The sequence below is a fragment of the Anomalospiza imberbis genome, chromosome 2, assembly GCF_031753505.1.
Source record: "Anomalospiza imberbis isolate Cuckoo-Finch-1a 21T00152 chromosome 2, ASM3175350v1, whole genome shotgun sequence".
Classification (NCBI taxonomy): Eukaryota; Metazoa; Chordata; class Aves; order Passeriformes; family Viduidae; genus Anomalospiza; species Anomalospiza imberbis.
The window spans coordinates 46,958,977-46,985,132 of NC_089682.1; the positions used below are offsets into that span (position 1 = coordinate 46,958,977).

At 37.4% G+C, this 26,156-nt stretch overlaps 1 protein-coding gene across 3 annotated transcripts in view; it reads right to left on the reverse strand.

The window, feature by feature from the left end:
* Positions 1 to 18,388, reverse strand: part of MAP3K7CL (MAP3K7 C-terminal like) — a 31,861-nt gene extending 13,473 nt beyond the window's left edge. Inside the window, exons 1-4 of one of the 3 annotated variants that reach the window (XM_068180710.1) lie at positions 17,682 to 18,388; positions 15,457 to 15,601; positions 14,833 to 14,941; positions 6,796 to 6,854 (exon numbers count right to left, since the gene is read on the reverse strand). In XM_068180710.1, coding sequence (XP_068036811.1) covers positions 6,796 to 6,854; positions 14,833 to 14,902 — 129 coding nt within the window. In that variant the 5' untranslated portion in view covers positions 14,903 to 14,941; positions 15,457 to 15,601; positions 17,682 to 18,388. Of the gene's footprint in view, positions 1 to 6,795; positions 6,855 to 14,832; positions 14,942 to 15,193; positions 15,264 to 15,456; positions 17,658 to 17,681 lie in introns of those variants that run through there. The other 2 variants (XM_068180708.1, XM_068180709.1) reach the window with 2 other exon arrangements.
* Positions 18,389 to 26,156: the final 7,768 nt, after the last annotated feature.

The window sequence follows — 26,156 nt, forward strand, 5'->3', positions numbered from 1 at the left end:
AGACCTTGGATTTGCTTCCAATTTAGTTTCCACTAATCTAGCTGGTTTAAACCAGTTTAAAAATTAAAACAGTGCTCAGTTTCTTTATTCTACCTTCCCACTCAAAAGATATATATAGACAGCTAAAAATTATCTAGTCATGCTGAAACTTAGTATCCAAGGCTCACTTAGAACCAGTTGCTAACTTTTAAACCCCTTCCTATTATTGTTTCCTCTTCAGTGACATTTTCTCTTACACTGATATTATAGCACTTAAATTAAACTTAAAACAAATTAAACAATCAGTTTACTAATTTCTGTTCATATAATTCTTTTCAATTTGTCTGATGGTAGTGAGCACTATATCAAGAATCTTTTAAATTATTAGTGTATTTTTTAAAAAAACATAAATGTTACAATGTTTTCAAATGACTAGATAGAAAATCATTGGACTGGTTTGGGTTGGAAAGGACCTTCAAGAGCATCAGGTTCTAGCCCCTCTGCTATGGGTAGGGACACCTTCCACTAGACCAGGTTGCTCCAAGCCCTGTCCAACCTGGCCATGGACATTTGCAGGGATGGTACAGCCAGACCTGGAGAATTTAGTTTGCTCCTCTGTAATTTGGAAACTTCTAAGAAAGGCTCCAGAGACAGCATCTACAGCATCCATGAGTAACTTCTGGTCAGTAGCATATGAAACAGACTTATTTAGCAAACACTTTCTACTGCAATAACATGGGAAAAGGAGAGATACAAATCTCCATTCCACCTGGAAGGACTTTTTTAACTATCTATGGCCAGGCAATGGGAAGTACTGCAGATACAGTGGTACAGAATGCCCAGTGGCATTCCATGAAGTGTGTATAACATATTTATGTTAAGAGTTTGCTGGTTTACCGAGGTGACTAATTTCAGAAGGGCTTAATAAAGTTCAATTTGCAGTATTTTTTTTTTTTCAGTCAGAAGTAAACAGCCATACTTTACCTTCCTCTTAGAACAGCCTGAGCTTGCTACTTCATGAAGTACTTTGCCTGTCTATAAATTAATATAAATAAAAGCATACCTGCTAGACAAGCAAAAAACATCCCTGCTAAAGTAGGTTACATTTAATGGCAACAGTTGCTACTTTTAATGCTGTTTATTTCAGGCTTCAATGTCATCCACCCTCATTTTCCTGTGCTGGCAAAATATGCACGTGCAACATCTCCGATCTTGTTCACAAAGCTAGTACAAAAGCTACAGCTGTAAGTTATACTGGTGGTCTGTCCTATTACGCCTGATTTTCAACAAGGTCTGACTTTTCCTCGTATTTTGTTGAGTAACTTGATGTAACATTGACAAATGTTCTACAGAATTCAGCAGGTAGACACTAAGAGGTCCTTTTTTAGACCAATCTGTAACTGCACATATAAATGTAGATCTTTACAAGACATGTACTGCTTATTTAGACTTTTGTTCAGAATCCAGATATGAAATATGTTGGAAGATGACATGCAAAAGCAGTTCATGAAGAAACAGAAAGTCACAGAATGGTTTGGGTTGGAAGGGACCTGCTTTCCTTGCAGGAGAGGTGCTCCATTCCTTTAATCATCTGTGTGGCCTCCTCTCTGCCTGCTTTTTAAGGCAAGTTGAAAGAGGTCTTCTAAATAAAACCTTTGCTGGGTTGACACAGAATGAAAGTTTTCAGGTTTGGGTTTTTTTTTTTTTTGCTTCACTCACATTCAAGCTCTTTTGCCTTGCCATATGGAAATCAGCATTCCATATCCACAAAAGCTGTGTAGTTGACAGTGCCACTCAACTGTTCAAAAACTTTAAAACAGCTGATTTTTTAATTCACCATCGTTGCACTTATGTGCTTAACTGTGGAAAAAAATTAAAACTTTCTCCTGAAAAAGTTGAAGTTTCAAGAAAAAATTGTATCAGGCAGTTTTTCCAGCTCACGTGAACTTGTCTACAAGTCTTCAACACTGATCTAATTAAAGAGTGATGTCTTGCTTTTTGTAAATTTGGTAACTTTCAGCTGAACTCTTCTGGAAAAGTGGAAAATCCAATGCCAATATTTTGAATGTGGCCTATGTTCATTATATGGCCTTGTGCACTCTTCTATGATGGAAAAACCCATATTGTGCCAAGCAAAAATAGCACATTGCAGCTACTTTTTTTTGCACAACTGGAACTCTTCCACCAGTTTCAGATACCCATCTTAGGATACATCTAGTCTAGTCTAGTATTACTATGAAAGTAAACAGTTCTCTTTCTTCCAAAAAATTCAAGTCAACTGGATGAGAGCAATTGTGAGTTTTGCTCTCCTTCCTGGGAGATTTTCCATTCTTTTCTAACCTTAGTATGATGCTCTGACTTGGTGAACATGCATACATGTCAACATACATACATAAAATGGTTTTACATAATCCAAGACCAAAGTTATCACAGCAGCATTACAAGGAGACTTATTAAGTTCATAAGGAATCAAATCCAATTATAGACCAACATAGTCCTCTACGAATTCTCATGGAAATCAATACATAGTAAAAAAATTACAGCATCCACTTTAAAAACACAGTATGCTTTTAAACTTTCTGAAATTAATTTATGTGTCTAACAGAAATGCTGGCATTCAGTAGAAGCAATTAAAGTTCCAGAGTAAACAAGGTTTCTGCTAAATACTTATATCACATACAACACACTACCCCTTTCATAACATTTGCATTACTTCTTTGATATGAACAGTTTCTACTAAAGCAAGAAAAACTATCCTTTGACTTAAGGTTGGATGTCATAAATGGTTAGAGCTTTTTCTCTGTTGCAGCAATTTTATAGTCATCTAATGACACAGATTTCTAACACGAAATATGACATAAATGTCTCTCAAGCTCACAATTTCATGAGACAAGATCACAGAACCATTTAATTGTTTTCTTTTGGAAAGGACTTTAGAGATAACCTCCTTCCAACCCCCTGCCAGGGTTCTTCCTGGTCTTCCACTAGACCAGGTTGCTCAGAGCCCCATCTAACCTGGTTTTCGAAGATAAAGAACTATAGAACACCCTATGTGTCCATATGTGACTTGTGTTCTTCCCTCTTCAGGATCAAGCTCTCCACTGGAATAAAGATTTTGATGGGAGAACAGAGAGATGAACTGAGCAAATCACAGGAAGTGTTGGAACAGGACAGCCAACACATAGGGCATAGCAATGCAGGTACTGAACACTAGACACTCTCCTCTCCATTAAGTGACCTGAACAACAAGGCCTTGGATCCTGATGTATGTTGCTAAATACAGCAGATAACCTGTAGTAAAGTTTCTGTCAGAGGGGTCATTATGCAGCTAATCAAGGAAGTGCCTTCCAAGGAGCCGTCCAGACAAAGCAAAGATTAAAGTTTCCCAGTGACAGAGTGACAGGTGTAACCAGCCTACCCTTGCTGCACTGCCCACCACATGGCGTACACACGGGAGGGGGCAAAACCACCAAAGCTCAAATAAGCAGGTATTGCTTGTCAGTGGAAAGAAAATAATTTCCAATACTGCAAACAAAACTAATTGAAAACAAGAAGTTTATTAATATGAGGGTTTTTTTCACTGATAGCTTAGCAGGAAGTTATTTTAGTTGCGTGTTTTTTGTTTTTTTTTTTTAATAATAATGCTGCAAATATAGCTTAAACTGATCTGTTCTCATATGAAGGGTTTTCATGTCTGGTTGACCACATATAAATTTTGATTTAAAGTAGTTGAGTTATTTTTTCACAAATTGCTTCTTGGAACGTGTAGAAAAATGTAACACTCAAAAAAGTAATTTGAAAATAAAACATGTTAGCCTAAAGCTAGCTAGTACATCAGAACACACAGGCTGATCATTTTTATTCTTTGGAAAGAAGCTGCAATTAGAATTGTCCTTTAGTAAGAGTCCTTATAGAGTATTAAATTTTTGCTAAGTCTCCTAGAAAGACCTTCTCTCCAGGCAATCCCACCTCCACCTCTTTAGAGCTGAGTGCTTGGACAGCAGGGTTTGTTACCCTGCCAAGGGGAGGCTGCACTGAACTTTGCCCTGCCATTTGATACGGCTGCCCAGGAAATAGGTATGGAAAAATTGTGGGAGGAAAAGTGGGACCACTAGGTAATCCTGCTCAAATAGCCAAGTTGTCTGCCAAGGCCTAACATAGGAGGACAGAGCTTGAAGCCTAAAACAGAGGTGCAAATTGCTTGGTACTCAGGCTGTGGTCTGCCGCCTGCATGCATAGAATTCTAAGGCTCTGATTTTCCAAGTGACCCGCTGAACTTACATAGCTTTCAAGCCGCTTTCAAAATCCAGCTTAAAGATCAGTTAATTTAGGCATTTTGTTTGTTTGTTTTTAAAACAGGTTTCAAAATTTTCCTTTGTACGCTTGAAATCTGTAAAGTTATTATTTTTTTTAAGGTGCCTATTACTATATAGCCACATAACCTGCATTTATAGTTTGCTTCTTTAAATAAAATTCAAATGGTTTTGACTGTATTTATGGCACACTGATGAAAATCTTGTGGCTCTCAGATATGATATTTTTATTATGAACATATGTACCAGCATTCTTACAAATTCAAGTATTTGAGGCTGCTATTGCCACAGTTGATTAAAAGGTTCATTTACATGAATTTTCATTACCCTTCATGTGTGTGCTCTGTATTAAAGCACTTCAGGATAGAAAAAAGCATGGATGGAATGACAAAGGATACCACCATTCACTACTTCTGCAGGTCCTGGTGAAGCCTATTTTACTTGTTTCTGTAATACAGGAGCTATCTGTTTCAAAGCTGGCATGAATTGCAAGCACATGCCATAGAGTTCTGCCAAACCTGCAGCAGTTTGGATTGCAGCAATTGAAAAAACCACAATTAATAAGAAATGTAATAAGGTAAATGATGACTTTGTAGCAGTTATTGCTTGTTTAAAATTGTAAAGCAGATTAAAAATACTGTAATTACATTAAATAATTATCACATGAAGCTGTGATCCAGATTGACAAAAGCAAGGAAATTCAAGTTTTTATTGCTAAAATTGAATGCAATGTTACCTCTGTATCAGCTCAGAACCCTCTATTGATTTCACTGCCCTTGGATGAACATAAAGGCATCCAAATATAAATATGCACATAAGCTTGAAAACTAAAGGATGAAGTGCTACCACAAATTTTATACTTTTAAGTGGTTGAATTGGACAGGTAGTTCTCATATGTTATCCTTTCAGCTACCCTGATATTACCAAGAGAGTTTATGAAGGATAATAAAAAGGAAATTGCATTAATGAAAGCCTTTGATTGTTTCTTTGAATTTGTTATCATATTGAGATCATGAGAGTATAAGAAGGTTTTCTTGAAACAAATGTCAAGTACTTAACTTGGGTACACTTGGCGGGATGGTCCTAGCGTGTATTTAAAAACTTTTACTGAAGTGTTTACAGAATACTTGAATGCTTCCAGAGCAGCATTTTCAGCCTATAATGAAATTCCATATTTAGAGTATGTTATAGGCTGCAGAAATGTAAAAGTCATAAAAGTCCTAATTAAAAAATCATGGCTTATCCTGCAGAGTACTTATATGTAATGCTAGTAATTGTGTTTTTATGTATCAATAGCAGCAATAATAATCATACTTTGCTCTTTCAGAGCAATCCTCACCTACTGATCTTAATGCTCTTTAACAAAAAAGGTCAAAATTATTAAGTTAATTTCAGAGATGAACAGAGGGATGAAGCAACTCCAGGATTAAGCAATGTGTCACTGAGAGAGTTGGAAACAAAATGCGGGTTCTTTACTTTCAATTCAGTGCTCCAGCCATGAAACATGATTGTTTTTCTTAAACTGAATTCTTCTAAGGAAAAAAAAATACCAATCCTATTTGCTGCACTGGAAGGTTAGTAGAATAAAGAGGTTAGCATACTATCCGGTTCCTTTTGTCCCAGATCTTAAGCTGTTATTAATTCCTACTTAAGCCTAAAGAACCTGTCCATATCCTCAGGATGGGAGGGATAGAGCAAGAAGAGTCTCTGTCATCCTCCATTCCTTTCTCAGTCATCCTTTTGATGAGAGCAGCAGGACAGAAGCATCAGCCCTTGAAGTCAGCAGCCATCCTGTGTTGTCTCACAAGTTGATGGGTACAGGAAAGATGACATTATTGGACAACGAGTGGTCTACTAATGCCGTTCTCAACTTAGAGTCAGGAAACAACTGCCTTCTTAGTGAAATATTGGAGGAAGTCTAAATGCTCCTGGGAAAACAGATGATCTGAAGTAGTCTACAAAAGCCAGCAAACACTCCAGAACCATCACAGAGGAAAGGGAAATAATCCCTGCATGCAGAACTGGCTTTGTGCCTAGTGAACCATGGAGTTGCCATCAATTGCTCACTGTCCAGTATTCTATGCTGACAAATCAGACTGGTCACCAAAGGATTCTCTTGGAATGCTTCTGAGAAAACTGATGATATCAGTCATAGCACAGCCTGCAGGCATTAGAATGTATAATGACCCTCTCATTCCTTCTCCCATCAATTGAACAAGAACTCTCTTCGCTGCAGTGCAGCAGCACTGCAAGAATTGGATGGAAAATCTTAAAAGCAGGCAAGATTGTTAAAACAGTAATTTCCCTGAGGTTGGACTAAAAATTTTCTGTAGATCCTGAAAAAACAATGCTTTCTTCTGTGGATATATACAGTCTTATTAAATGTTAATAGGCTAGAAAAGCACCACTAAAACTTCCACTATAGTGTAACAACCAGAGGCTTTTTATAACAACAAATACAGTGAATGTGAAGTAGAACTGTCATAAGAAAACAAAAGTTTACCTGCAGCTGCTGATCTAGTTCTGGAAATGCCAAAGAGAAGTTTTCAGGGGATGTATCATCTATAAGGTAAACACGATATTAAAAGTCATTGTCTAGCAAAGAGGGCATTTCAAGTAATCTGTTTAATGAAGTTCTATATTGCATATATGGACAGTAATATTGGAATCCTGAAAACACCTCCACATCTTATCTTTTACACTTGAGATACCTCAGTAGAATCCTTGAAAATACTAGTGGATTGGTAATAAGAAAAGTTTACATTCTGGAAATACAGAAAGTCTATTTTGCAGTGGAGTGATTAAGAAACAAAGCAGTTAATCCAGTTGAACATGTGATAATTTAATAAAACAAATAAATCCAAACTGTTTTTCTTCCTGAACTCTCGCCACTACACTGCTAAGTAAAGGACTGTCTTAAAGGACTTTACCTGTCAATTACAATCCTTATGGGCGAGAGTTAGTTCAATCATGACAACAAACCAAGTTGTGTTTGTATTTATTCATTTGGGATTTTTTTTTTTGTTTATTTTTAGAACAGGCTTCCAGGTGGGACAGATTGCGCCAGTTATGTCAGGGTTGTGATGTGGACACCTGCCCACTAGTAGCTGGACTGAGATCAGAAATATGAATCACACTTGGTAGCACCAGTGCAATATTTCTTTCTCAGTGACTTTCACATTCTCAGTTTTGCATTGGACTATGATGACTGTTTATTCATCTTACCACAGGCTATGGGAGGTGAGGAGAGTGTTCCTATTAGCTTACAGTCAGTTATTTGTAATGTGTCAAAATTAAATAAGGCAAAAATCCAGGAGGAAATTGCTAACATAGTTCAGATCCTGCAATCTGCTGTGTACTTGTAGACTTGAACACAGCAACAAATCCCCAACAAGATCAAAAAGACCTCATATCAAAGAAGGATTCTAAAAGAATAAAGACTAGGATCTAAATTATTTGTCAAATATTTGATATCTCTTTCTCCTGGCCTCTGTGGTTATACAGCAAAGGAGGCTGAGGGGGGGGGGTGGAAAGTAAAATAAGTCACCTTAGCCTATGAAAAATAAACACACATGGTCAGAGACTTACTCAGTAATATAGCTAGAGTTGGGCAGCCTCTGGGAAGAGATGCTCAGAGAAAAAAAAAAATAGTGATACAAAAGCAAAAGCTCTTGAATTTCCTCAGGAAATAAAGAGAAGTTCCTGTATTTTCGTGGAGTAGTTGTCTTGCTACATTATCAAAAAGTCATACCCATGTCGTGTGAGTGTCCCCCTTCTTTCTTCACACCATATGTCAAGCATGCCCATTGTGGGAAATACTTCTATACTAATTGTATAGAATTGTATCATGCAAGTGTTTAATTTGCATTGTTTATTAATTGTTGATTAATTTGTTGAATTGTATCATGCAAGTGTTTAATTTGCTACTGCTTTCTTGTACAATATATAAATAGACTAATATTCTAAAAGAAGACAGATGAATCATATGGCAAGGCTAAAAGGAAGGACAAAATAAGACTCAGTCTGACTAGGGCTACAGCTGCTTTACAGGTATTTGGCTGAATAGCTGTTAAATATTCTGTCAGAGATATTGGACAAGAGTCATGGATGGCAGTTAAACTGCTATTTGTTTTGGCAATTCCAGCAGTACAATCTTTGGTACAGAGGGATCTTGAACATCTTTAAATTTCAGAAAAACATAGCAAAAGCAACACTCCAAATGATTTAAAAAATTGAAAAAACATTAGAGAGTAATTACATTTTCACAGCATCAGCTATTAGTAAGAAAATAAAATCAATGCAGTGTCAGAATATTAGAAAATAAATTGGATCATTCTCTGAAGACAAGAAGATACAATTTTTCGAAGTACTTTATAAAGGATGGAATAGAAAGAAAAATGAATGTAAAGGAAATCCTTTCAATAAACAGATGTTCCCTGCTTATTTTTTGAACTCAAGTGACTGAGTCAATGGTACTAAAATTAGAATGTACTGGTATCCTAACCATTATGACATACCATAGTACATTTTATAATGGGCTTGCCCTAGCATCTATTGAACAGCTGCTAGGGGTTTTTTTAGTTATACTAGTTTAAGACTTGTTTAGATCATCATCTGATGTGCAGAACATCATTGAAAAATGCTACAGACTTAAGTGTTTTGAAATTATCCTGAGTTCCTAATTCTCTTCAGCTCTTCTGAGAATTTCAGCTGAAGTATTTAGTGTACAAAAATTAACAGAAATCCTCATAGCTAACTGCAATCTTGTTTTTCACAAAAAGAACAACAAAATACTTTCCCCACAGCTTTCAGTGAAATAAATTATTGCCCCAGATCAGGCTTTATTTCACTGTTGTCAAAGTAACAACCACAACAGTAACAATAAAAATCACTTGGTAATAATGAAAACTTAAATTTCACACAAGGGGAAAGCAAATAAAAGCAGTCATTTACCTCCTAAAACTTTTTTTGATGACGTTTCCAGGATGTCAAGAGGGAAGATATAAATTCTTGCACTTTTTCTGAAGAATTGCTATTGCCCTTACCAGCAGAATACCAGTCAAAATCACATTGGCTTCTAGCCTTAAAAATCTATTAACTCTGAAAATCAGATACAAAAAATGTCTGAAATGCCAATGAAATTATTCTGAAGATCAAAACATTCTCAAAACTATCTCCTGATCTGTGTTTGTTATTTTCTACTCTACCTCTCCTTAACTAGAAAACAAAACTCTGAAATACCTATATTTCCCCTTTTCTCAATTAACTATCAATTTTTAATGAATATCTTGATTATTATAAGGAATCACTGATATAATCGAAGAGCCCTTTTATAATACAGTTAATGGATTTTTTGTACCACAAATCCCTGAAAATATCTAGGCTGATTCTTCACCAGCTACAAACAGCATCTTATCCCTATAGTCACTATAAAGAAATACATAAGGAAAAATTATTTGTAATTCACGCTGCATGTTGAAAACTTATTTCATTTAAAATAAAAATATATTTAAAAATCAGAGACAGCAACTCACTGCACCTGAAAGTGAGTGAAGATTTTGGTCAAAAGGAAGTAAGAAAGAAGGAAAAATGTACATGTGCATATTATGACCATATCAGCAAATTCAACAGCACTATCCTGTGATGTAAAAGAATCAGATCAGGGATTTCATTACAGCCACCTAAGCTAATATATCTGCAACATGATTTCTAAATGAGTAGCATTTCCTGATTTCCCAAATCTAATTTTGAAGTTCTGTATTTAAAAATGCTCTAAAGACATATACCCTGATTAAAACCGATGTGTTTTAAACCAAAGACTCAGTTAGTGTGCATGAAATAGTGTGATTTTCATGTTTGTTTCATCAGGTTCACATGCTCGCTTGGCTTGCTGCTGAAAACTGTCGTTTGTAACTAAGAGTATCTGAACTCAATATTAACACTGATTGTCTTTGTACAAAAAGCTCACTACTACCCCTGAGGCAGCTGATATATGCTAAAGTTGCACATTAGATAATGAAGCTTGATTTCTGGAAAGCTTCACTTATTTAATCATATTCTGGCCTCCTGGAGATTCCAATATCCCAGACCTCCATCATATCAAATGAGAAAAATCCTTCACATGTTGCTGTCTGACTGACACAATGTCTGGCAAAATGAAGTGTAATACCCAAATCTTTTCCTATATGGCTGTTCCAGTTAACTGAACTGTGAGCTAAAGGCAGTAAATCCTTTAAGAACAACACCTGATTTACTTCTAGTATAATCTTGAAAATTAGTTTCTCTGTGATCTTCACTAAGATAGACAGAAATAGAATATAAAAAATTTAAATGTGTTGAAAGCACATTAAGGTTGCTAAATCAAGTACTTGAAACTTAGGAAATGCCAATCACAGCTCTGCTTCCTTGAGTAACTGAGTTATGATCCAGTATTTAATTATACAGTCAGGTCCTATTTTTTTTTTCTCCTACATGTGTGGGCCAATGTATTCAGATCTCTTCCTTCTAAATTAAAGAATTAAATTTGTAACATAAGTAGGCTGCTATCCTGTAAGTGGATCAGCCCTTGCACAGGAAAAGTGCTCAAACTGAACTGCAAGCACCACATCTTGCACCAACAGCAGTGGCAAACTGCCTGTCAGGGTCCAGTCTTGGCCCTGGGAGGGCTGTGAGATCCAGCAGCTCTGGGCCTGGATACTGACAGACAAGCATAGACTCATCAGATTCATCCTGGAAGGCTGTGTGGCTAAGTGACTGCAACTTGGCACTGCTTTGTGAGCTCCAGGGCTTCTATTCACAGCCCTGCCTGACACGACCTTACACAACCTCGCAGTTACCTCACTCGTAAAATAGTGGGGAACAGTCACTGCCCCACCCAGGAATAGGATGTGAAGGCTAGCTCAATAATAAGAGTTGTGGATCTCCCAAAAATAGAAACAGTCCATAATGGAAGGAATAAGAGCAAAATCCTTCTACTTCATATACCTTCACTCAAACCTAAGCATCTTCAGATGAATGTCCCTTTGAAGGTATCTCACCTGATTTCCCATCTAATTCCCCAAGAACCAAGCCCTGTAGGTTGGGTGTAGATTTAGGAAATTAGTTCTGTAAATTTTAGCCATATATTTTAGCAATCCTCACTGGCTGTCAATCAATGTGCTGGAAAACTTCTGAAGGCATCACAACCAATATGAGGGTGGGGTAGGAATTTGAAGGCTGCTTTTGAAGAAGCAACCACTGCAAAACAATCTTGCATGATAAACTAGAAAAGCAAAAAAAAAAATCCTTGTAGTCACTAGCATAATGAGCATAAAGAAGAGTAAAATAAGTAATTTTGCTATGCTTGCAAAAATATGACACCATTCCACTCTCAGGTTTATTAGAAGATGTATGTTTTGTCTTTGTTGTCAGTGATTTTTCTGTAAAGTGCTGTCAGAGGTAGACTAATTTCAAATTAAAGAACTCCCTAACAATTTCAGACCCAGTCATTTATTACTACATACCATGAACAGAACTTTTCAGCTAGATTCAAGCTTTTATTTGAGGAGGCAAGGTGAAGAGAGATGAACCTATAAATCTTCCCTTGAACTATTATACAAAACAAATTCAGCTGTCTAAATTCCATGAAGTTCATGTATTTGTAAGATTGATAAAAATTAGGACATATTGAATTTCACCAATTACATTAAATTGATGCTGACATATCACAATGAATTTTCAACTTTGGAACACTTATTTGAATCTTGGAACACCACATTCAGTTCAAGCTGCGTTAGTTTCCAAGTGATGTAAGGTAGGTTGAAATAGTATGTTTCCAATTCATTACTTTAAAATGGTACCTTAAGTCAAACTGCTGCGGTACAGTGCACAGACACACCCTGGGAAACGTGTCTTAGTGAAGTTGAGTGAAAGGGCCAAACATAGACATTTACATATACAGGAATAAGAGATACACAATAAAACTGTCTTCTTATATAGCACCCGCTGATGGGCTGCTCCTGAGACTTTTAAGGAACTGATTACTCTACTATCACATAAAAAATACCTCACAAAGCTGGCCAGAATTTCAGTCATCAGGTGTTGACTGACACATAATGTAAGACACAATATTTCTTGTACACTCAGGATAGGCCAGCTCTGGTTTTGTAGGTCAGTTAACACAAAGTAATTTCTTCTCATAAGCTGAGAGTAGTTTTTCCTTTCACTGCTCCTCACACCCACTGCTTGGTTACAATCCTAGCCAGTGAGATAATCGTCACCCAGAAGAAACATTCCATTTCCTCTTTTTATATCCAGTTATGCTGTCAGTTCCTCCTAGTAAGCAGTTGCACAGCCCCCGGAAGGAGAATGCAGCCTTTCTTGGTGAAATGTGTCACTGTGCCTAAGTGAGGTAGAATTCAATGAAAAGGTTAAATCAGAGAGATTTCCTCACCACTTAGCCCTTGCCAAGAACTTATTGTATCCTAGCAGTGCATGAGCTTCAGCTGATGCTTTACTATCACACATCAGGTAACTCCTGTTTAAACTGAAAACAAATATCCTCGTCAATGAGAAAAGAAAGGTGAAAAAAATATAAAAGAGTAAGGGAAAAAAACCCCACCTACTATGGAATACCTAAAGCTCTATCTTTTGAATGTTTTTGTACCTCATCTTAAAAAAAAAAGTATTAAATACTTGTTTGTACTCTCTTGATTCAACTATGGTTTGCTGGAAATTTTCACACCTATTAAAATCTTATTTCCTTTGCCTTCTTGAAATATATCTAACATAATATATCTAACTTGTAATTCTTATGATATGGTAAAACAATAATGTTGATTTAGACCTCTTGGTAGCCCTCAAATGGATGTGATGCAGAGGGGAATATGGCACTCACCCTACTGGTTGCTGGGTTTTTTTTATCAGTGCTCATGAAGATTCTGGATTGCACACTGTAGGAACATTTCTACATATACAATAAAGGATTCAACATTTTAAAAATTTTAACATTTGGAACAATTTAACAATATGTAGAAGAAAAAGATTACCTTTCTCTAACTGAGTTTATTTTTGTAAATGTTAAGAGAGAGGCTGAAATTATAAGCAGGATAAAAAAGTATAAAATAAAATATGATGCAATGTTAAGGAAGTTAGGCTTCCTGCCTTTCATGTCCCCTTCTTGCAAGCTATTCACAACCTTGTTATTTCCTACTGCCGTCTCTTGTCACAAACCACTCTGCTCTCTTTGATTTTCCCGTGGTCTCAGCTTTCCCTGACTTGTTTTCAGTGTCTCACATTAGCATTCTTTTTTCATAATTTGTAAAGATTTCTTTTTTCTTTTACACCTCTCTTCAAGACCTATTTATGCCATAATTCCTGCAAGAAATTTACGATGTGACTGTATCTTGAGAGATGCGAGTGATTCCTTACTGCTCTCTGTAATAAAAATGTAATTACCAGGTTATTTTAATTTACGAAAAAGGGCACATAGATTATCACATGTTTCTTTATATTCCTTGTCCCAACCTGTCACTTATCTTTATTAATTGAAAGTTAGGTTCAATAATATATGAAGATGTTTGCTTTTTAATTCCCTTGCTTAGGGGATGAGATTGTATTTCAGTATTGTAGCTGAAAATTAATAGTACACAATAATTAGCTAGGAAAGATAATGCATATTCTAAAATATTTTTAAAATAGAAAATTGCATTCAAGCTGAGATTCTGTTTACACAAAACTCAGGCACCAACCAACACATTATCCTACAATGCAAGGAGTTCCATAAAGCTCTCAACAGCATAGGTTTCAGTTGTCCTTATACATCATGCCAGAAACACATCTCAGCCCTGACTCCAGACACTCACCTTTAGCAAAAGCAACAGCCAACTTTTTTTGGATGCTTTTAAGCTTCCCCTTTGATTTATTTAATTTTGACTTTCACTGTTTGGCAACAGCTCTCTGATTCTTAATAATATTGAAGGTGCAAACCAATAATATTTGTCTACTCCAAAGGGTCCATGTGTATACAGGGTATGTTTGGGGAAATTAATACTCCCTCAGCATGAGCTGATAGGATAAATATCAATGAAATTTCTGCTGCTGTCTGAGAGAACGTGCCATGTGGGGCACCTGTTTCCTGAAACCTTTCACCAAGCTGGGCATGTGTGGCACTTTCCAACCCTCCCCCTAGAAAAAGTCTCTTCCACCACTAGGCTCATGCAAATTTGTCCTTTTACTTTTTCTGTTTTACAATTCCATAAAATCAGACATACTGCACATGCAGGTAAATTTGATAGTTAATTACAGTCCTAATTGCATTCCACAAACTACTGAAAGAAAGTAAATATCTAAACTGTCAATCTAGTGGATATAGTCTAATGAAATTGTTAATGGAAACATTAAAAGTTATCAGACAGGAAAATTGATCACAAGCTATCACTCATGAAAAAAAATAATCCATTACATTTGATATTGCAAGCACTGGTAAGTTAATGTAAAATTTAAAAGCAGTTGTGGTTTAAATTTAAAAGCATTGTGTTTTACTCCATAAATTAAACAGTACCTGGGGAATCATTAAGGCTGAAGGCAATTCGTACCGGCTTATCAGCGGGTACCCTGGCGGTGGTGATCATGTGGGCACTTGAGTCAATGCTTTTACTTGTTTGTTCCAGCTGCAATAATACAAAAAATATATTTATTACAGAGCATGTGACATCATTCAACAAATGAGTTTTAATGCTTTTCATGCACTCACAGCTGCCTTTCCCATCCTAGCTAGATGTTTAGAATCAAAGGCAAGGGAGCGCCATTTCACTTTTCCATTTGGAAAGAATTTAAGTGAAATTCCGTGCAGAGACTGCTTTTATTTTTGCTATTTATAGATTAGAAAGAACAATGGCAAAGGAAGCCACCTCTCTTCTCACCTGCTTGCTCCCCGCCATTGCCCCTTCAGCAAGCCTTGACTCGTGGCAATGCTGCCTGGTTCTGAAGGTGAAGAAGGAAGAAGGGGTGGGGAGTTGAGAGTAACATGACCCCAAGCCTGCCCTGCGATTGGAACTGTGCACACCACTCCACATGGTGTCAATGAGGAGGCACTCATCCTCCTACCTTCCACCCATACTCCCCCAATCCAACTGCGCCTGCAAGTCACATACTTCATGACCAAAAATTCATGGGGTCTCCAAACCTTGGTGGTGATTCTTCAGTGGAAGCCTGTGCAGATGTAGGGGTCTGTCTGCATGGATTTTGCTCCTGGGTTGGGACCTTACTCAGTCCTCTGTCTTTCTTCTGAGATCATCGATTCCAAAAAGTGATTTTACTGTGATGAAACCCTGTCCATTAAGAAAACTGCTAGTTCATTTAAAATATGGCACTAAAGAATTGATGAGCAATAAAAGAATTAGCTATTTTTGATCTCAGTGTAATTAAAACATCTCTGTGCCCTGAGGAGGTGTACTCTGAGCTCTACAATGTATATTTAATCTTTTGAATGAACAGTTTTGGTTAAACTCTATTGAATAGCTGAATGCAAACAATCCCCTTGATTATCTAGCACAAAGCTGCTAAAATTCAAATATATTAATCTTCTGATTAGCACTATGTGTGGAGAATGTGAAGTCAGTGGGACTTTGTGTATGCAAAAGATCTGCCCATAAAGAAATTATTTTAGGACTCTGGACTGCTATCCAGCACTCATTATATTAATACCAAATATGTGGACAATTATGCTTTCAAATTACCATAAAAACTTCTTAGGGAATTAGAACCAAATTCATCAAGAAAATACAATGAATTTACTAATTCATTGTCAGCAGACAACAGAGCACTTAGCTGGTGAAAACAAGAGCCAGTTTCCTAAGCCAATAGTCTTGCAGTTTTACAGTAAAGTAGCTATTGTATTGCATGAAAATTCTACCAAGTCATTCTAATTCATACTGAATTATTTGGCAGTCTCAAAAAGTACAGAATAGAACAGAACACTATTTCAGGAGTATAATCTTCCTTGGTGGTGTACAAGTGAGTCAAACACTTCTCTGGCATCATTGCCATGCAATCAGTGGAAGAGGATCAAATTTGCATTAAGTGCATTAATTTCAGCATTTCTTGTTTATTTGCTTTGTCTCTCTTTATATTTAGCTACCAAAGTGATATGGTTACTTGTTATTTGAAGTGCATGATCTTTTCTTACAGTAACAACAAATAATCTAAAATCCTTACTTTGAATGAATTTTATTTGAAGCTGAAAGTGTCCCTTTCTGTTAGTATATGAAAGATGTCAGGGATTGTTCTTAATTTCCCATTACTAGTATTCAAGACCCACAAAAATGGAACTGTTATCTGTGGGGCAGAGGCAAAGAAAAGCCAAATAACTTGCAGCCATGTATGTTTTAGGTTCAGGAAAAGACTCTTGGAGCCAACTGAAATATTTTACTTTGAAGTGCATTGCATCAGAGTAAATAATTTTTACCTTCTGAGCATTCTTGATCTCTTCCCCACCCTCACTTAATAAGAGACATGAGACATCTCATTGTTTTTAAAATACAACAGAATTACCAATGCAAAATTCTTAAACATATTTTCCGTCCTTACTTCCCAATATAAGGTAAAGAAAAAAACCTCTCCAAATGAAGAGATTTTAAGTGATAAGCAAATCCTTAAAACAAGGCTGTTCATTGTTCTGTGCTGTTCGTGCACTTTCTCTGACACTGACTATCTCAAGTGGTCTTCCACATAAGAGTATACTTCACATTTCACATCATAGCCTAAGAAATTAAAAGGATGCCTTCTGCTAGAGTTTTTTTAATTGCCATAACAATATTGCTACAAGACTGGTATTTTATTCCAATCACATACTCTGTGGTGTGCAATGTTTTTAAATTAACTCTTTTAACCATCTATTCTGTGAGGGCAAGAATCAATACCCTTTCAGTAAGAAATGGTGAATTCTATTGAAACACAAAAGAAAGTTTTCATTTTATTCTAATTCAGAAAAAAAGAAATGTCATCCTTATACGCAGCATTTACTCTGTTATCATTTTTTAATATTGCATTTATCCCTTCTCTCCTTTTTTTGCGAAATCCTCAAGCTCTTCATCACAAAAAGCAACCACAGAGAACAGAGAGGGATGGAAAAAGCCTGTGTGCGAACAAGGTGATATTATGAAACATGCAGACTAACTGCTGCTAATTCCCCACATGCTTTCTCCATGACTGAAGAACAGTGTCTCTGTAGACAGAGATGAGAGTGAGTGGGCAACCTGGAACTTAATCAGATTTAATGAGCAGCTCTCATCTTTCCAACAATTACCTGTAGAGCTGGCTGGCTGCTGTTCCCCTGTAAAAAACCTGCAGCAGAACTCAGATTAAATGCTGTTACAGCTCTATGGATTTTTTTCACACCTGTTGCCTTACCTCACTTAGCGGGGTGTCTGCACTTGTATAATCCAGGGCCAGCCACTGCCTTGGCTTGTCGTTGCCTTTATGGAGTAAAGCTTCAATAAAAGAAAAGGCTGCACCTGCTGCATAGCAACAAACTGACAAGGTCTGAGAAGCTGAGACAGCTGTCAGGGCAACATGCTGCTACCTGCACTTCCCATAGGCTTTGCTGTCCCAAAAGATAACCCTTTTCCACTTTTCTCCACAATTCTGATTTTCCTTCTTCTCCTTGCCAGGGATGAGGGATTATGATACTGTCACACTTCAGGGAGGAAAAAATCCTTCTGTCACAGGCATTATTAAAGAGCAAACTGTGGTGATCCCAAGATTTTTAATTCATTAGTCCTGGCAAACCTGAAATACAAACAGACTTGCTTCATAGGACAGGAATGTTTTCAGCATGACCCAATCAGTGTCTGTGTCTATTCCAGCAAACTGGCAAAGATAGCATGACTCCAGTCAGCAAAAATGTCTGCAGCTCCAATCAGCTTGGGCTGACACTGCCAACTTGGACTGGCTACAAGCACACTCTCAAATGATAGCAGTGACTATCAAAGCTAACAACAACTGATGGGCTTGTCCTCTTAGGCTTACGTTTGTGTTGGCTTTGACTAAGCCAGGCTTGTTTAAGAGAAGCCACTAGCCCTTCTCTTCTGAGGAGATAACAGGCAAATCTCAGAATGTGCAGGCTATAAAAGCAGATGTATTTATAGACCAGCTGGTGATGGCGGTGATAAATGAAGCTGACTCAGAGATTTGACTGAACTCAGAGGATTTCCTAGTGTGATTTCAGATAGATTTTATTTTTGTCAAACTACTGGCAAGCAATTTAATAGATAAATCTTGATGTATTACAAGATATTAATTTCTTCCATTTAAAGTTTTATTTTCTGTTGTCAGAAAATAAAGGTTTAATCCCTGTCATGCACATGTACTACCTACATGACTTCTTTGAGTACTACCACTGTCATTGGAACGAGTGGAGAAAAATGGAGAACAATTACAAAATGATTTTACAGAATATCTTTATTGTTTTGTGCTTGAAAAGGGGGTCTCCTTCAAAATGTATGTGAAGGTATAGTTCATCTTTAAATTCCTAATGGAAAGAGCTTATCTAACCCAGATCTGTATAGACACATTCCTAGATTCCCTTGACTCAGCTGAGATATAGAGAGGTTGCTGGACAAATAAAGACATGAAGGGCTCAAGTAAAATTTTCATCCTTCCTCACTCTCTCACCTTCTGGCCCTAGAACAGGACTGATCTTACCAGGGCAAAACTCTGGAAGCTACCAGTTGCCCTTATGGCCTCAAAAGACCTTTTTTATACTTCAAAATTACTGAACTGCAAAAATATCCTACCCACACTACCTTTACCCCAGGAATTACCTGGGAAGGCATCGGACAGCTGCACCATTATTTAGGTATCCCTTGAGGCTGCCTTTAACTGCAGTGGCATTTCAGAGCTCTGGCCCAAACAGTTGGTGGAAAGCTGGACTACACCTATGACTACAATGACCATTTTCTCTTCTCTCAAAGTGTTTCTGAAAAGATTGAGGGTTCCTCACTAAATGTCACCTTTGGAAGGAGCAGAAGACAGATTTACCTCTAATTGCAACCCTTATTGCAAATAACATTCTACAGTTCAATATTATCAGCAGTTAGTATTGATGTCCAGTTCCACATCCAATTACTGTGAAAGTGTTGGAAGATACAGAAAATCCTGGCTCCAGTGGAGCCACAAAAAATATTCTGCATCAGTTTTCATGGAGCCAGGGTTTTCCCCAAATCATAAGGTATTGATTTGTGTGGACAAATGGTATTCAGATGGTATTCGTACCTTTGTTACATGCCATTACAGTAAAGACTAAGAAAGGCTCTCTACATGAAATCTTAAGAGAGGCAACATTTCCAGTAGCCATGACAGCAAGGGTCTTGGACATAAATGATGTCTGAATAGGGCAGGGTGCTTTTTTCCAGATGGCTCTGACACTCCACATTTCCAGACTGACACTTCAGTTGCACTCACTTTAAATAGCATGTGCACTTGCTAATTAAGTAGATCATCATCTTATGTGTTGTAGCCACTGTATCCATGCTTTTTTGAATTTCCCTGTTTCTAGTTAAATCTGTATTATTCACAGACACATGGAATCACAGAGCTTTTAGCCTTGGAAGTGACCTCTGGACATCACCCTGTCCAACCCCTCCTGCCAAGGCAGGATCACCTGGAGCAGGTGAAGCAGGAATGCATCCAGGTGGGTTGGAATGTCTCCAGAGAGGGAAACTTCACAAAACTCTTGGGCTGCCTATTCCAGTGCTCTTCCCCCCTCCATGGAAAAAGTTCTTCCTCATGTTTGGGTGAAACTTCTTGTGCAGTTTATGGCCATTGCTCCTTGTCCTATCACTGGGCACCACTGACAAGAGCCTGGCACCACCTTCTTGTCACCCTCCCTGGAAATACTGTATGGATTATTGAGATCTCATCTCATCATCTCATCTCATCTCATCTCATCTCATCTCATCTCAATCTCATCATCTCATATCATCTCATCTCATCTCATCTCATCTCATCTCATCTCATCTCATCTCATCTCATCTCATCTCATCTCATGTCTTCTCCAGATTAAACAGGCCCAGCTCCCACAGTCTCTCCTCCTAAGAGATGCTCCAGAACTCTCATCATCTTTGTGGCCTCTACTGGACCATCTCCAGAAGTTCCATGTCTTTCTTGTCCTGAGAAACCCAGAACTAGACACAGTTACACACTACTGTGATGTGTGCTGCCTCTGAATTGTGGCTAAGATCTAAAATGGCACAAACTAAAAGGCCCCTGATGTGCATTTAAATATCAGCTCTGTGCTATACACAATGATTAGTCACCTGAAATTACTACTTTATGATAGGTGGCGTATTTTTAAAATGTGAGACTATTATAGCATTCTGCATACACAAGATGAAATCTGAAGCACCAGGATGAATGATTTGACTGTAATTGCCTCATCAACTATCTATTCTTGGGATGATCGTGCTAAAACTCTCAACAACATGGACTCAAACAGCATATTTTAAAAACTTCTTTAAATTACTTTATAAGAGGAAACTAGGGAAGATCTCAATTTTAAACAATGGTGAAATTGAAGTCTAGGATGCTTCACTTCATTGACTTGCTCAAATTAATAGCCTGGGGCATTTGGGTAGAGATAAATATCACTATTCTTACTCACTAGATAGGTGATTAAAATAATTGCACCAAAACAAATTACTCTTCAATTTCTTGCAACACAAAAAAAAAACTTCTTCCTGACAGACTGCACATACACCATACAGTCATCCCTGTGAAAATTATAAGAATGCTAATAACTCCAGGGTGTTTTTTGTTGGCTTTTTTTTTTTTTTTGTGTATGTGTGTGTGTAGGAGCACAGCCTGCCCTGTTCCTTTTTCAGAATCCTCTTAGTAATCAGGTTCCTGATATCCAACCAAAATTCTTTCAGTCCTGCATCACATTATGAAACTGGTGACATGCTAGAAGAGGATATCATGTTTTATTAGTCAAAAACACCTAAAAGAAATATACTCTAAATTAGGAACACTGGAACTTACTGATATTCAGTAGTGAAAACATGCAAATTTTCAAAAAGTTTTAGGATGAAGTATCAGTTATTCTACAGATGTTAAAAAAGCCAATATCTGCAATCTAATAAAACACCTGTTGCCTTCAATTTTTAGCTGTGCTGCTTTCAATTCATCTCAGTGTCCTAGTATAAGCAGTATTTTAGTAGCATATGACCTCATTGCTGCTAAAATGGTGATTTGCAGATTGCCAGTCACTATTTAAAAAGACACTTTAAATATTCTAGCATATGGAAGATGTTCCAAGAAGAAATCAACTAAAAAAAATATATATATTGCCTAAAATTACACAAAGTGCAAAATCACTCACAATCCAACATCCCATATCCTGACAACTGGAGCAACCAACAGAGCATTTCCTTAGAGTTCTTGGGTATTACCTCTGGTCTCCTTGCCTAGGTAGTGTTTTAACACAGGTAAAACAATGTACTTTCGCCAAAGTTCTACTCTCATGAATGGCTGACCCCCATCAGATTAAATTAAATCATTAACACCAGCAGGAAAAATTTATAATTAATGGCAAATTCATAATTAATGGCAAATTTATAATTAATGGCAAATTCATATGCAATAGCTGAATTCACTTACATAGGATCACACAGGTTTAATAAAGGAGATCATTGCCAAGAAATTAAAGATTGGCTTAATCAAGGTAATACGGATTTACAGGAGCTGAACCCAGAAATTCAGCAATTTTTACATCTGCCTTAACATCATCTGCAAATAACTACATTGTGAATTATTTGAAAACCTGATTGGTGAAAAACTCCATCACTTCCACAGCAAACTCCAGGCAGAAACTGTGAAAAGCTAATTCTGCTGAAAGAAAACTGAAGCCTTTGAGATATGATGCTGCCAAAAACCCTTGTGTAATGCTGCATGGAAAACAAGATGAAAGTTGAAGTTAGAAATATTACTGGAAAAGCTTCATTATTGTCAGAAATCAACGGGTGCAAATTTATACACTTTACTCACATTAGCATAGAGATGAAAATAATGTTTAGAAGCTAATTATGGGAAGAATGATGGTGGGTCATCTCAGGAGGTAATGCTGAAGGAGGACACAATTAGTGTGCAGCAATTCACTGGGAGGTCAACAGCTGAATGTTCAATGCCAGCATTGGCTAGCACTGGCTGACTGGAAACACCAGCATTTAAACAAAAATGCATCAATTCTGCTTACCAATTGTGCAGCTAAATTACATTCGGCTTGGTCCTAGATGAGAAAGACAGTTCTCTCATGTCCATGTAAAATGGACAATGTAAAATGTAAAACTCCATTGCAACTGGAGTTGCTGTTCCTGAAGGAAATGCTCAGCTTACCTCATTTAGGAGCTCACCTGAGAGGACACTACAAGATATTACAGCCTCACTTGTTGAGAATGGCTGAGGTCATCATGCTATCATGGGTAGATGCACAAGACTTTCAAGGCAGCACACTCTTTCATGAAGCTTTGCTGCTCTGAGGAAGAAATCAGCATGCAGAAGAATGTGACAAAATCCCAAACAGCAGCTGGTATTCTGGCAATACTTGAACCCTCACTACTGATTTAGCACTGAAACTGATACTTCCTTCAACTTCCTTCAGTAATACTGGAAAAAGGGGCCAAGGTGGAGATAGGGCAGCACTTTTCCATGAAAAAGAACCACACAGAGTGTGGCATAGGGGCAAGAATGGGCATAGACTATGGGGTGGAATTCACACCACCACCAAAGACCCCCAAAACCCTCCAAGCCATTTCCTTCCTTCCTTCCTTCCTTCCTTCCTTCCTTCCTTCCTTCCTTCCTTCCTTCCTTCCTTCCTTCCTTCCTTCCTTCCTTCCTTCCTTCCTTCCTTCCTCCCTCCCTCCCTCCCTCCCTCCCTCCCTCCCTCCCTCCCTCCCTCTTTAATTCTCCTCTTTTCTTTCACCCTACCCTTTTAGCCAAACCCCACTTCTGCGTGCTTACATACTACGTCAAGGACTAACAGACTTTTCATGCCAAGTGTGTAATTCACTAATAAAACTTTCTGTTTTCTGACCCTCAGACTTTTGTCATTCCTTTTGACCAATGAACATTTATGAACCTCAGGTATGTCCTTCCCCTCAAGGGTAGGTCATCATACCCACACAATACTGTCTAAGTGCAATACTGACATGAAAGACTCAACATCATCTAATTAATTATTCAAGATGACATATTGCTTCTCAAAATGACAATATTGATATTTCTCACAATAAAGAAATGCTAATTGCCTCTGCCATCAGTTTTCCACCAAAACCCAAGCAAACAAAACCCCAAATTAACAAAACAACCACCTTTTTTGTTCGATTTCGAGTACTCCACAGGAAAGAATTCTGATGGTTTTATCACTTAGTTTTTTTACTAAACTGAAACATGTTTGCTACAGGGTTTTTGACAGATTGGCATTAATATTCTCAAACATAGAGTCATCTTTGAAAACCAGTGATTCCAGACAACATAGAATGAGCTCTAACTTTTCAATCCCTTCCTTACACCTAATCCATAGTATGACTAGAAGTAGCTGTTTACAGAAACCTGCTCTTTAATGCTGTCCCTCAGAGGGCACATTCTAGAAATTCAAAGTATCACAGAATGCCCTGGAAGAGACCTTAAAGATCCTCTGGTTCCAAACCAGGCCATGGGCAGGGACACCTTCCACTAGACCTGGTTGCTCTAAGCCCTGAACACTTCCAGGGATGAGGCAGCCACAGCTTCTCTGGGCAACCTGTGTCAGAGCCTCACCACCCTCACAAGGCAGAATTTCTTCCTAATAACCAATCTAAACGTCCTCTCTGTCAGTGGGAAGCCATTCCCTCTTGTCAATCACTCTGTTGTCTAAAGTCCCTCTCCATCTTTCCTATAGGCTCCCTTCAGGTATTGTCAGGCTGCAATTAGATCACCCTGGAACCTTGTTTTTTCAAGCTGAACACTCCCAACTCTCTCAGCCTTTCCTCATAGCAGAGGTGCTCCATCCCTCTGACCATCTTTGTAGCCTCCTCCACTTGCTCCAACACGTCCATGTCCCTCTTGTGCATTTGAAACCTATTGACTATGCAGCTGCTGACTGTTCACTATATGGCACATTAATGTAAAACTCCTTAATCACTTTAAAAAATTGCTTTTGCTACAGCAATTTTTTTGTCCAAAAAAGAACCTTGATGCCCCATTCCACATTCATGCTAGCCCCAAGTGACAACCTTGTTTTGATTTTATGATTTTCCTCATATTATCATCCATCATAATCAAAAAGCAAAATGAAATCTCCAAATTAAACCTGAAATAATTTTTTCAATAAACTCCATTGGCAGTACCAGCTAATTGTTTTAACACCATAAACTAGAGATAGGCTGCTGTAGCTCCTGTTTGAGGCATCTAAACCCTGATTCCAAAAAAAAAAAAAAAAAAAAATGCGCACATACATTTTTTTGGGAAAAATTGTATGTTCTGGGTTACAATTTAGATGATCAAATTGTCTATTACTTGAGAATTTCAAGTCTTCAAACACAACACAAAATTAGAAAATTACTATTGAACTAGCTAAAAGAGAAATAACTCCCATCCCATTCACCTAGTTCTCAGAGTTTTACAGCCATAAATAAAATCAAAGTGGTTTAAAATGAACTAAGCCAGCTATTAATATAGCTCACAATTCTTGAAAAGTTTTAGAGTGCTCTTTGTGCAGAGAACTGACAGTTTGTATTACCACAGCTTAGCAGTTGATATTTAATTTTAAAGCATTACTTTCAAAAGTTACAAAAACTGTGGCAAACAGACATGACAGACTGGTTTTGAATTTTAAAAAATTCAAAAAACAAGTATAAGAAAACAGTTTCAAATATTTTCCTTCTGCAAATTTTTTACAAGCCATAATTTGCCATTAATGATTACAAAAAAAGTGAAAATTAAGAAACATTGTCTAATTTATTGCTGATGAACTCTCTTTCTTTAAAGTTCTGTATACCCACATATTAGAAGGTTTTGCTATTCCTCTTCACAACACCATTCACAAATTTCACCATAATCCTACTTAAGCTTCCTTAAACGAAGAAATAGACACAAAAAGTTAAAGCAGCAGGTTTCTGTGAGACTGTTAGTTGATGTGTAAAGACTCCTTGTTTTATTCTATTCAGGGAGAAACATCTAAAGCATGTGTCTGGAATCCTCTAACACAGGCAAGTAGACATACATGCCCAACTGAAAATAATCTATTCTTTAGATCACTGAGAATTCTGCAGAACATTTTTAACCTTTTGGAACCATACATCATACAATGGTGTCATACAACTGGTAATCCCACTTGTTCTAAGATCTCCCTTATTTTCAGCCTATTGATGGTCTGGGATAGTTTATTATAACTCCTAAATCTGACAATAGATTAACTGAATAAGCCACACTGTTACTAGTAACTTAACTTACATCATCAGTGGGTAAAATAATTAAAAAAAATTTAACAGTAAAAATCTTGTACATGGCACTCTTTCAGCTTTGAGTGTGATTGTTTCAGCTTGTTTCAGCTTGGAGTGTGATTCTGGTATATAATATCAATTATTAGCTCTCAAATTCATAATCCTTTGTAAGTCTCATCAGAACAGAGCATTTTCTTTTCTACATACCAGCAGTTATAGAAATTCAACACTGAAGACAAATTGCTGGTTACACTGTATTGTAGAGAATTAGAATCATGGGGGCACAACTTCAGGGAAAAGAAAACTTTCTAACATCCAGCCTAAACCCTCCCTGACACAGCTTCATGCTATTCCCTCAGGTCGTCTCACCAATCACCAGAGTCAAGAGATAGGTGCTGCTCCTCCACTT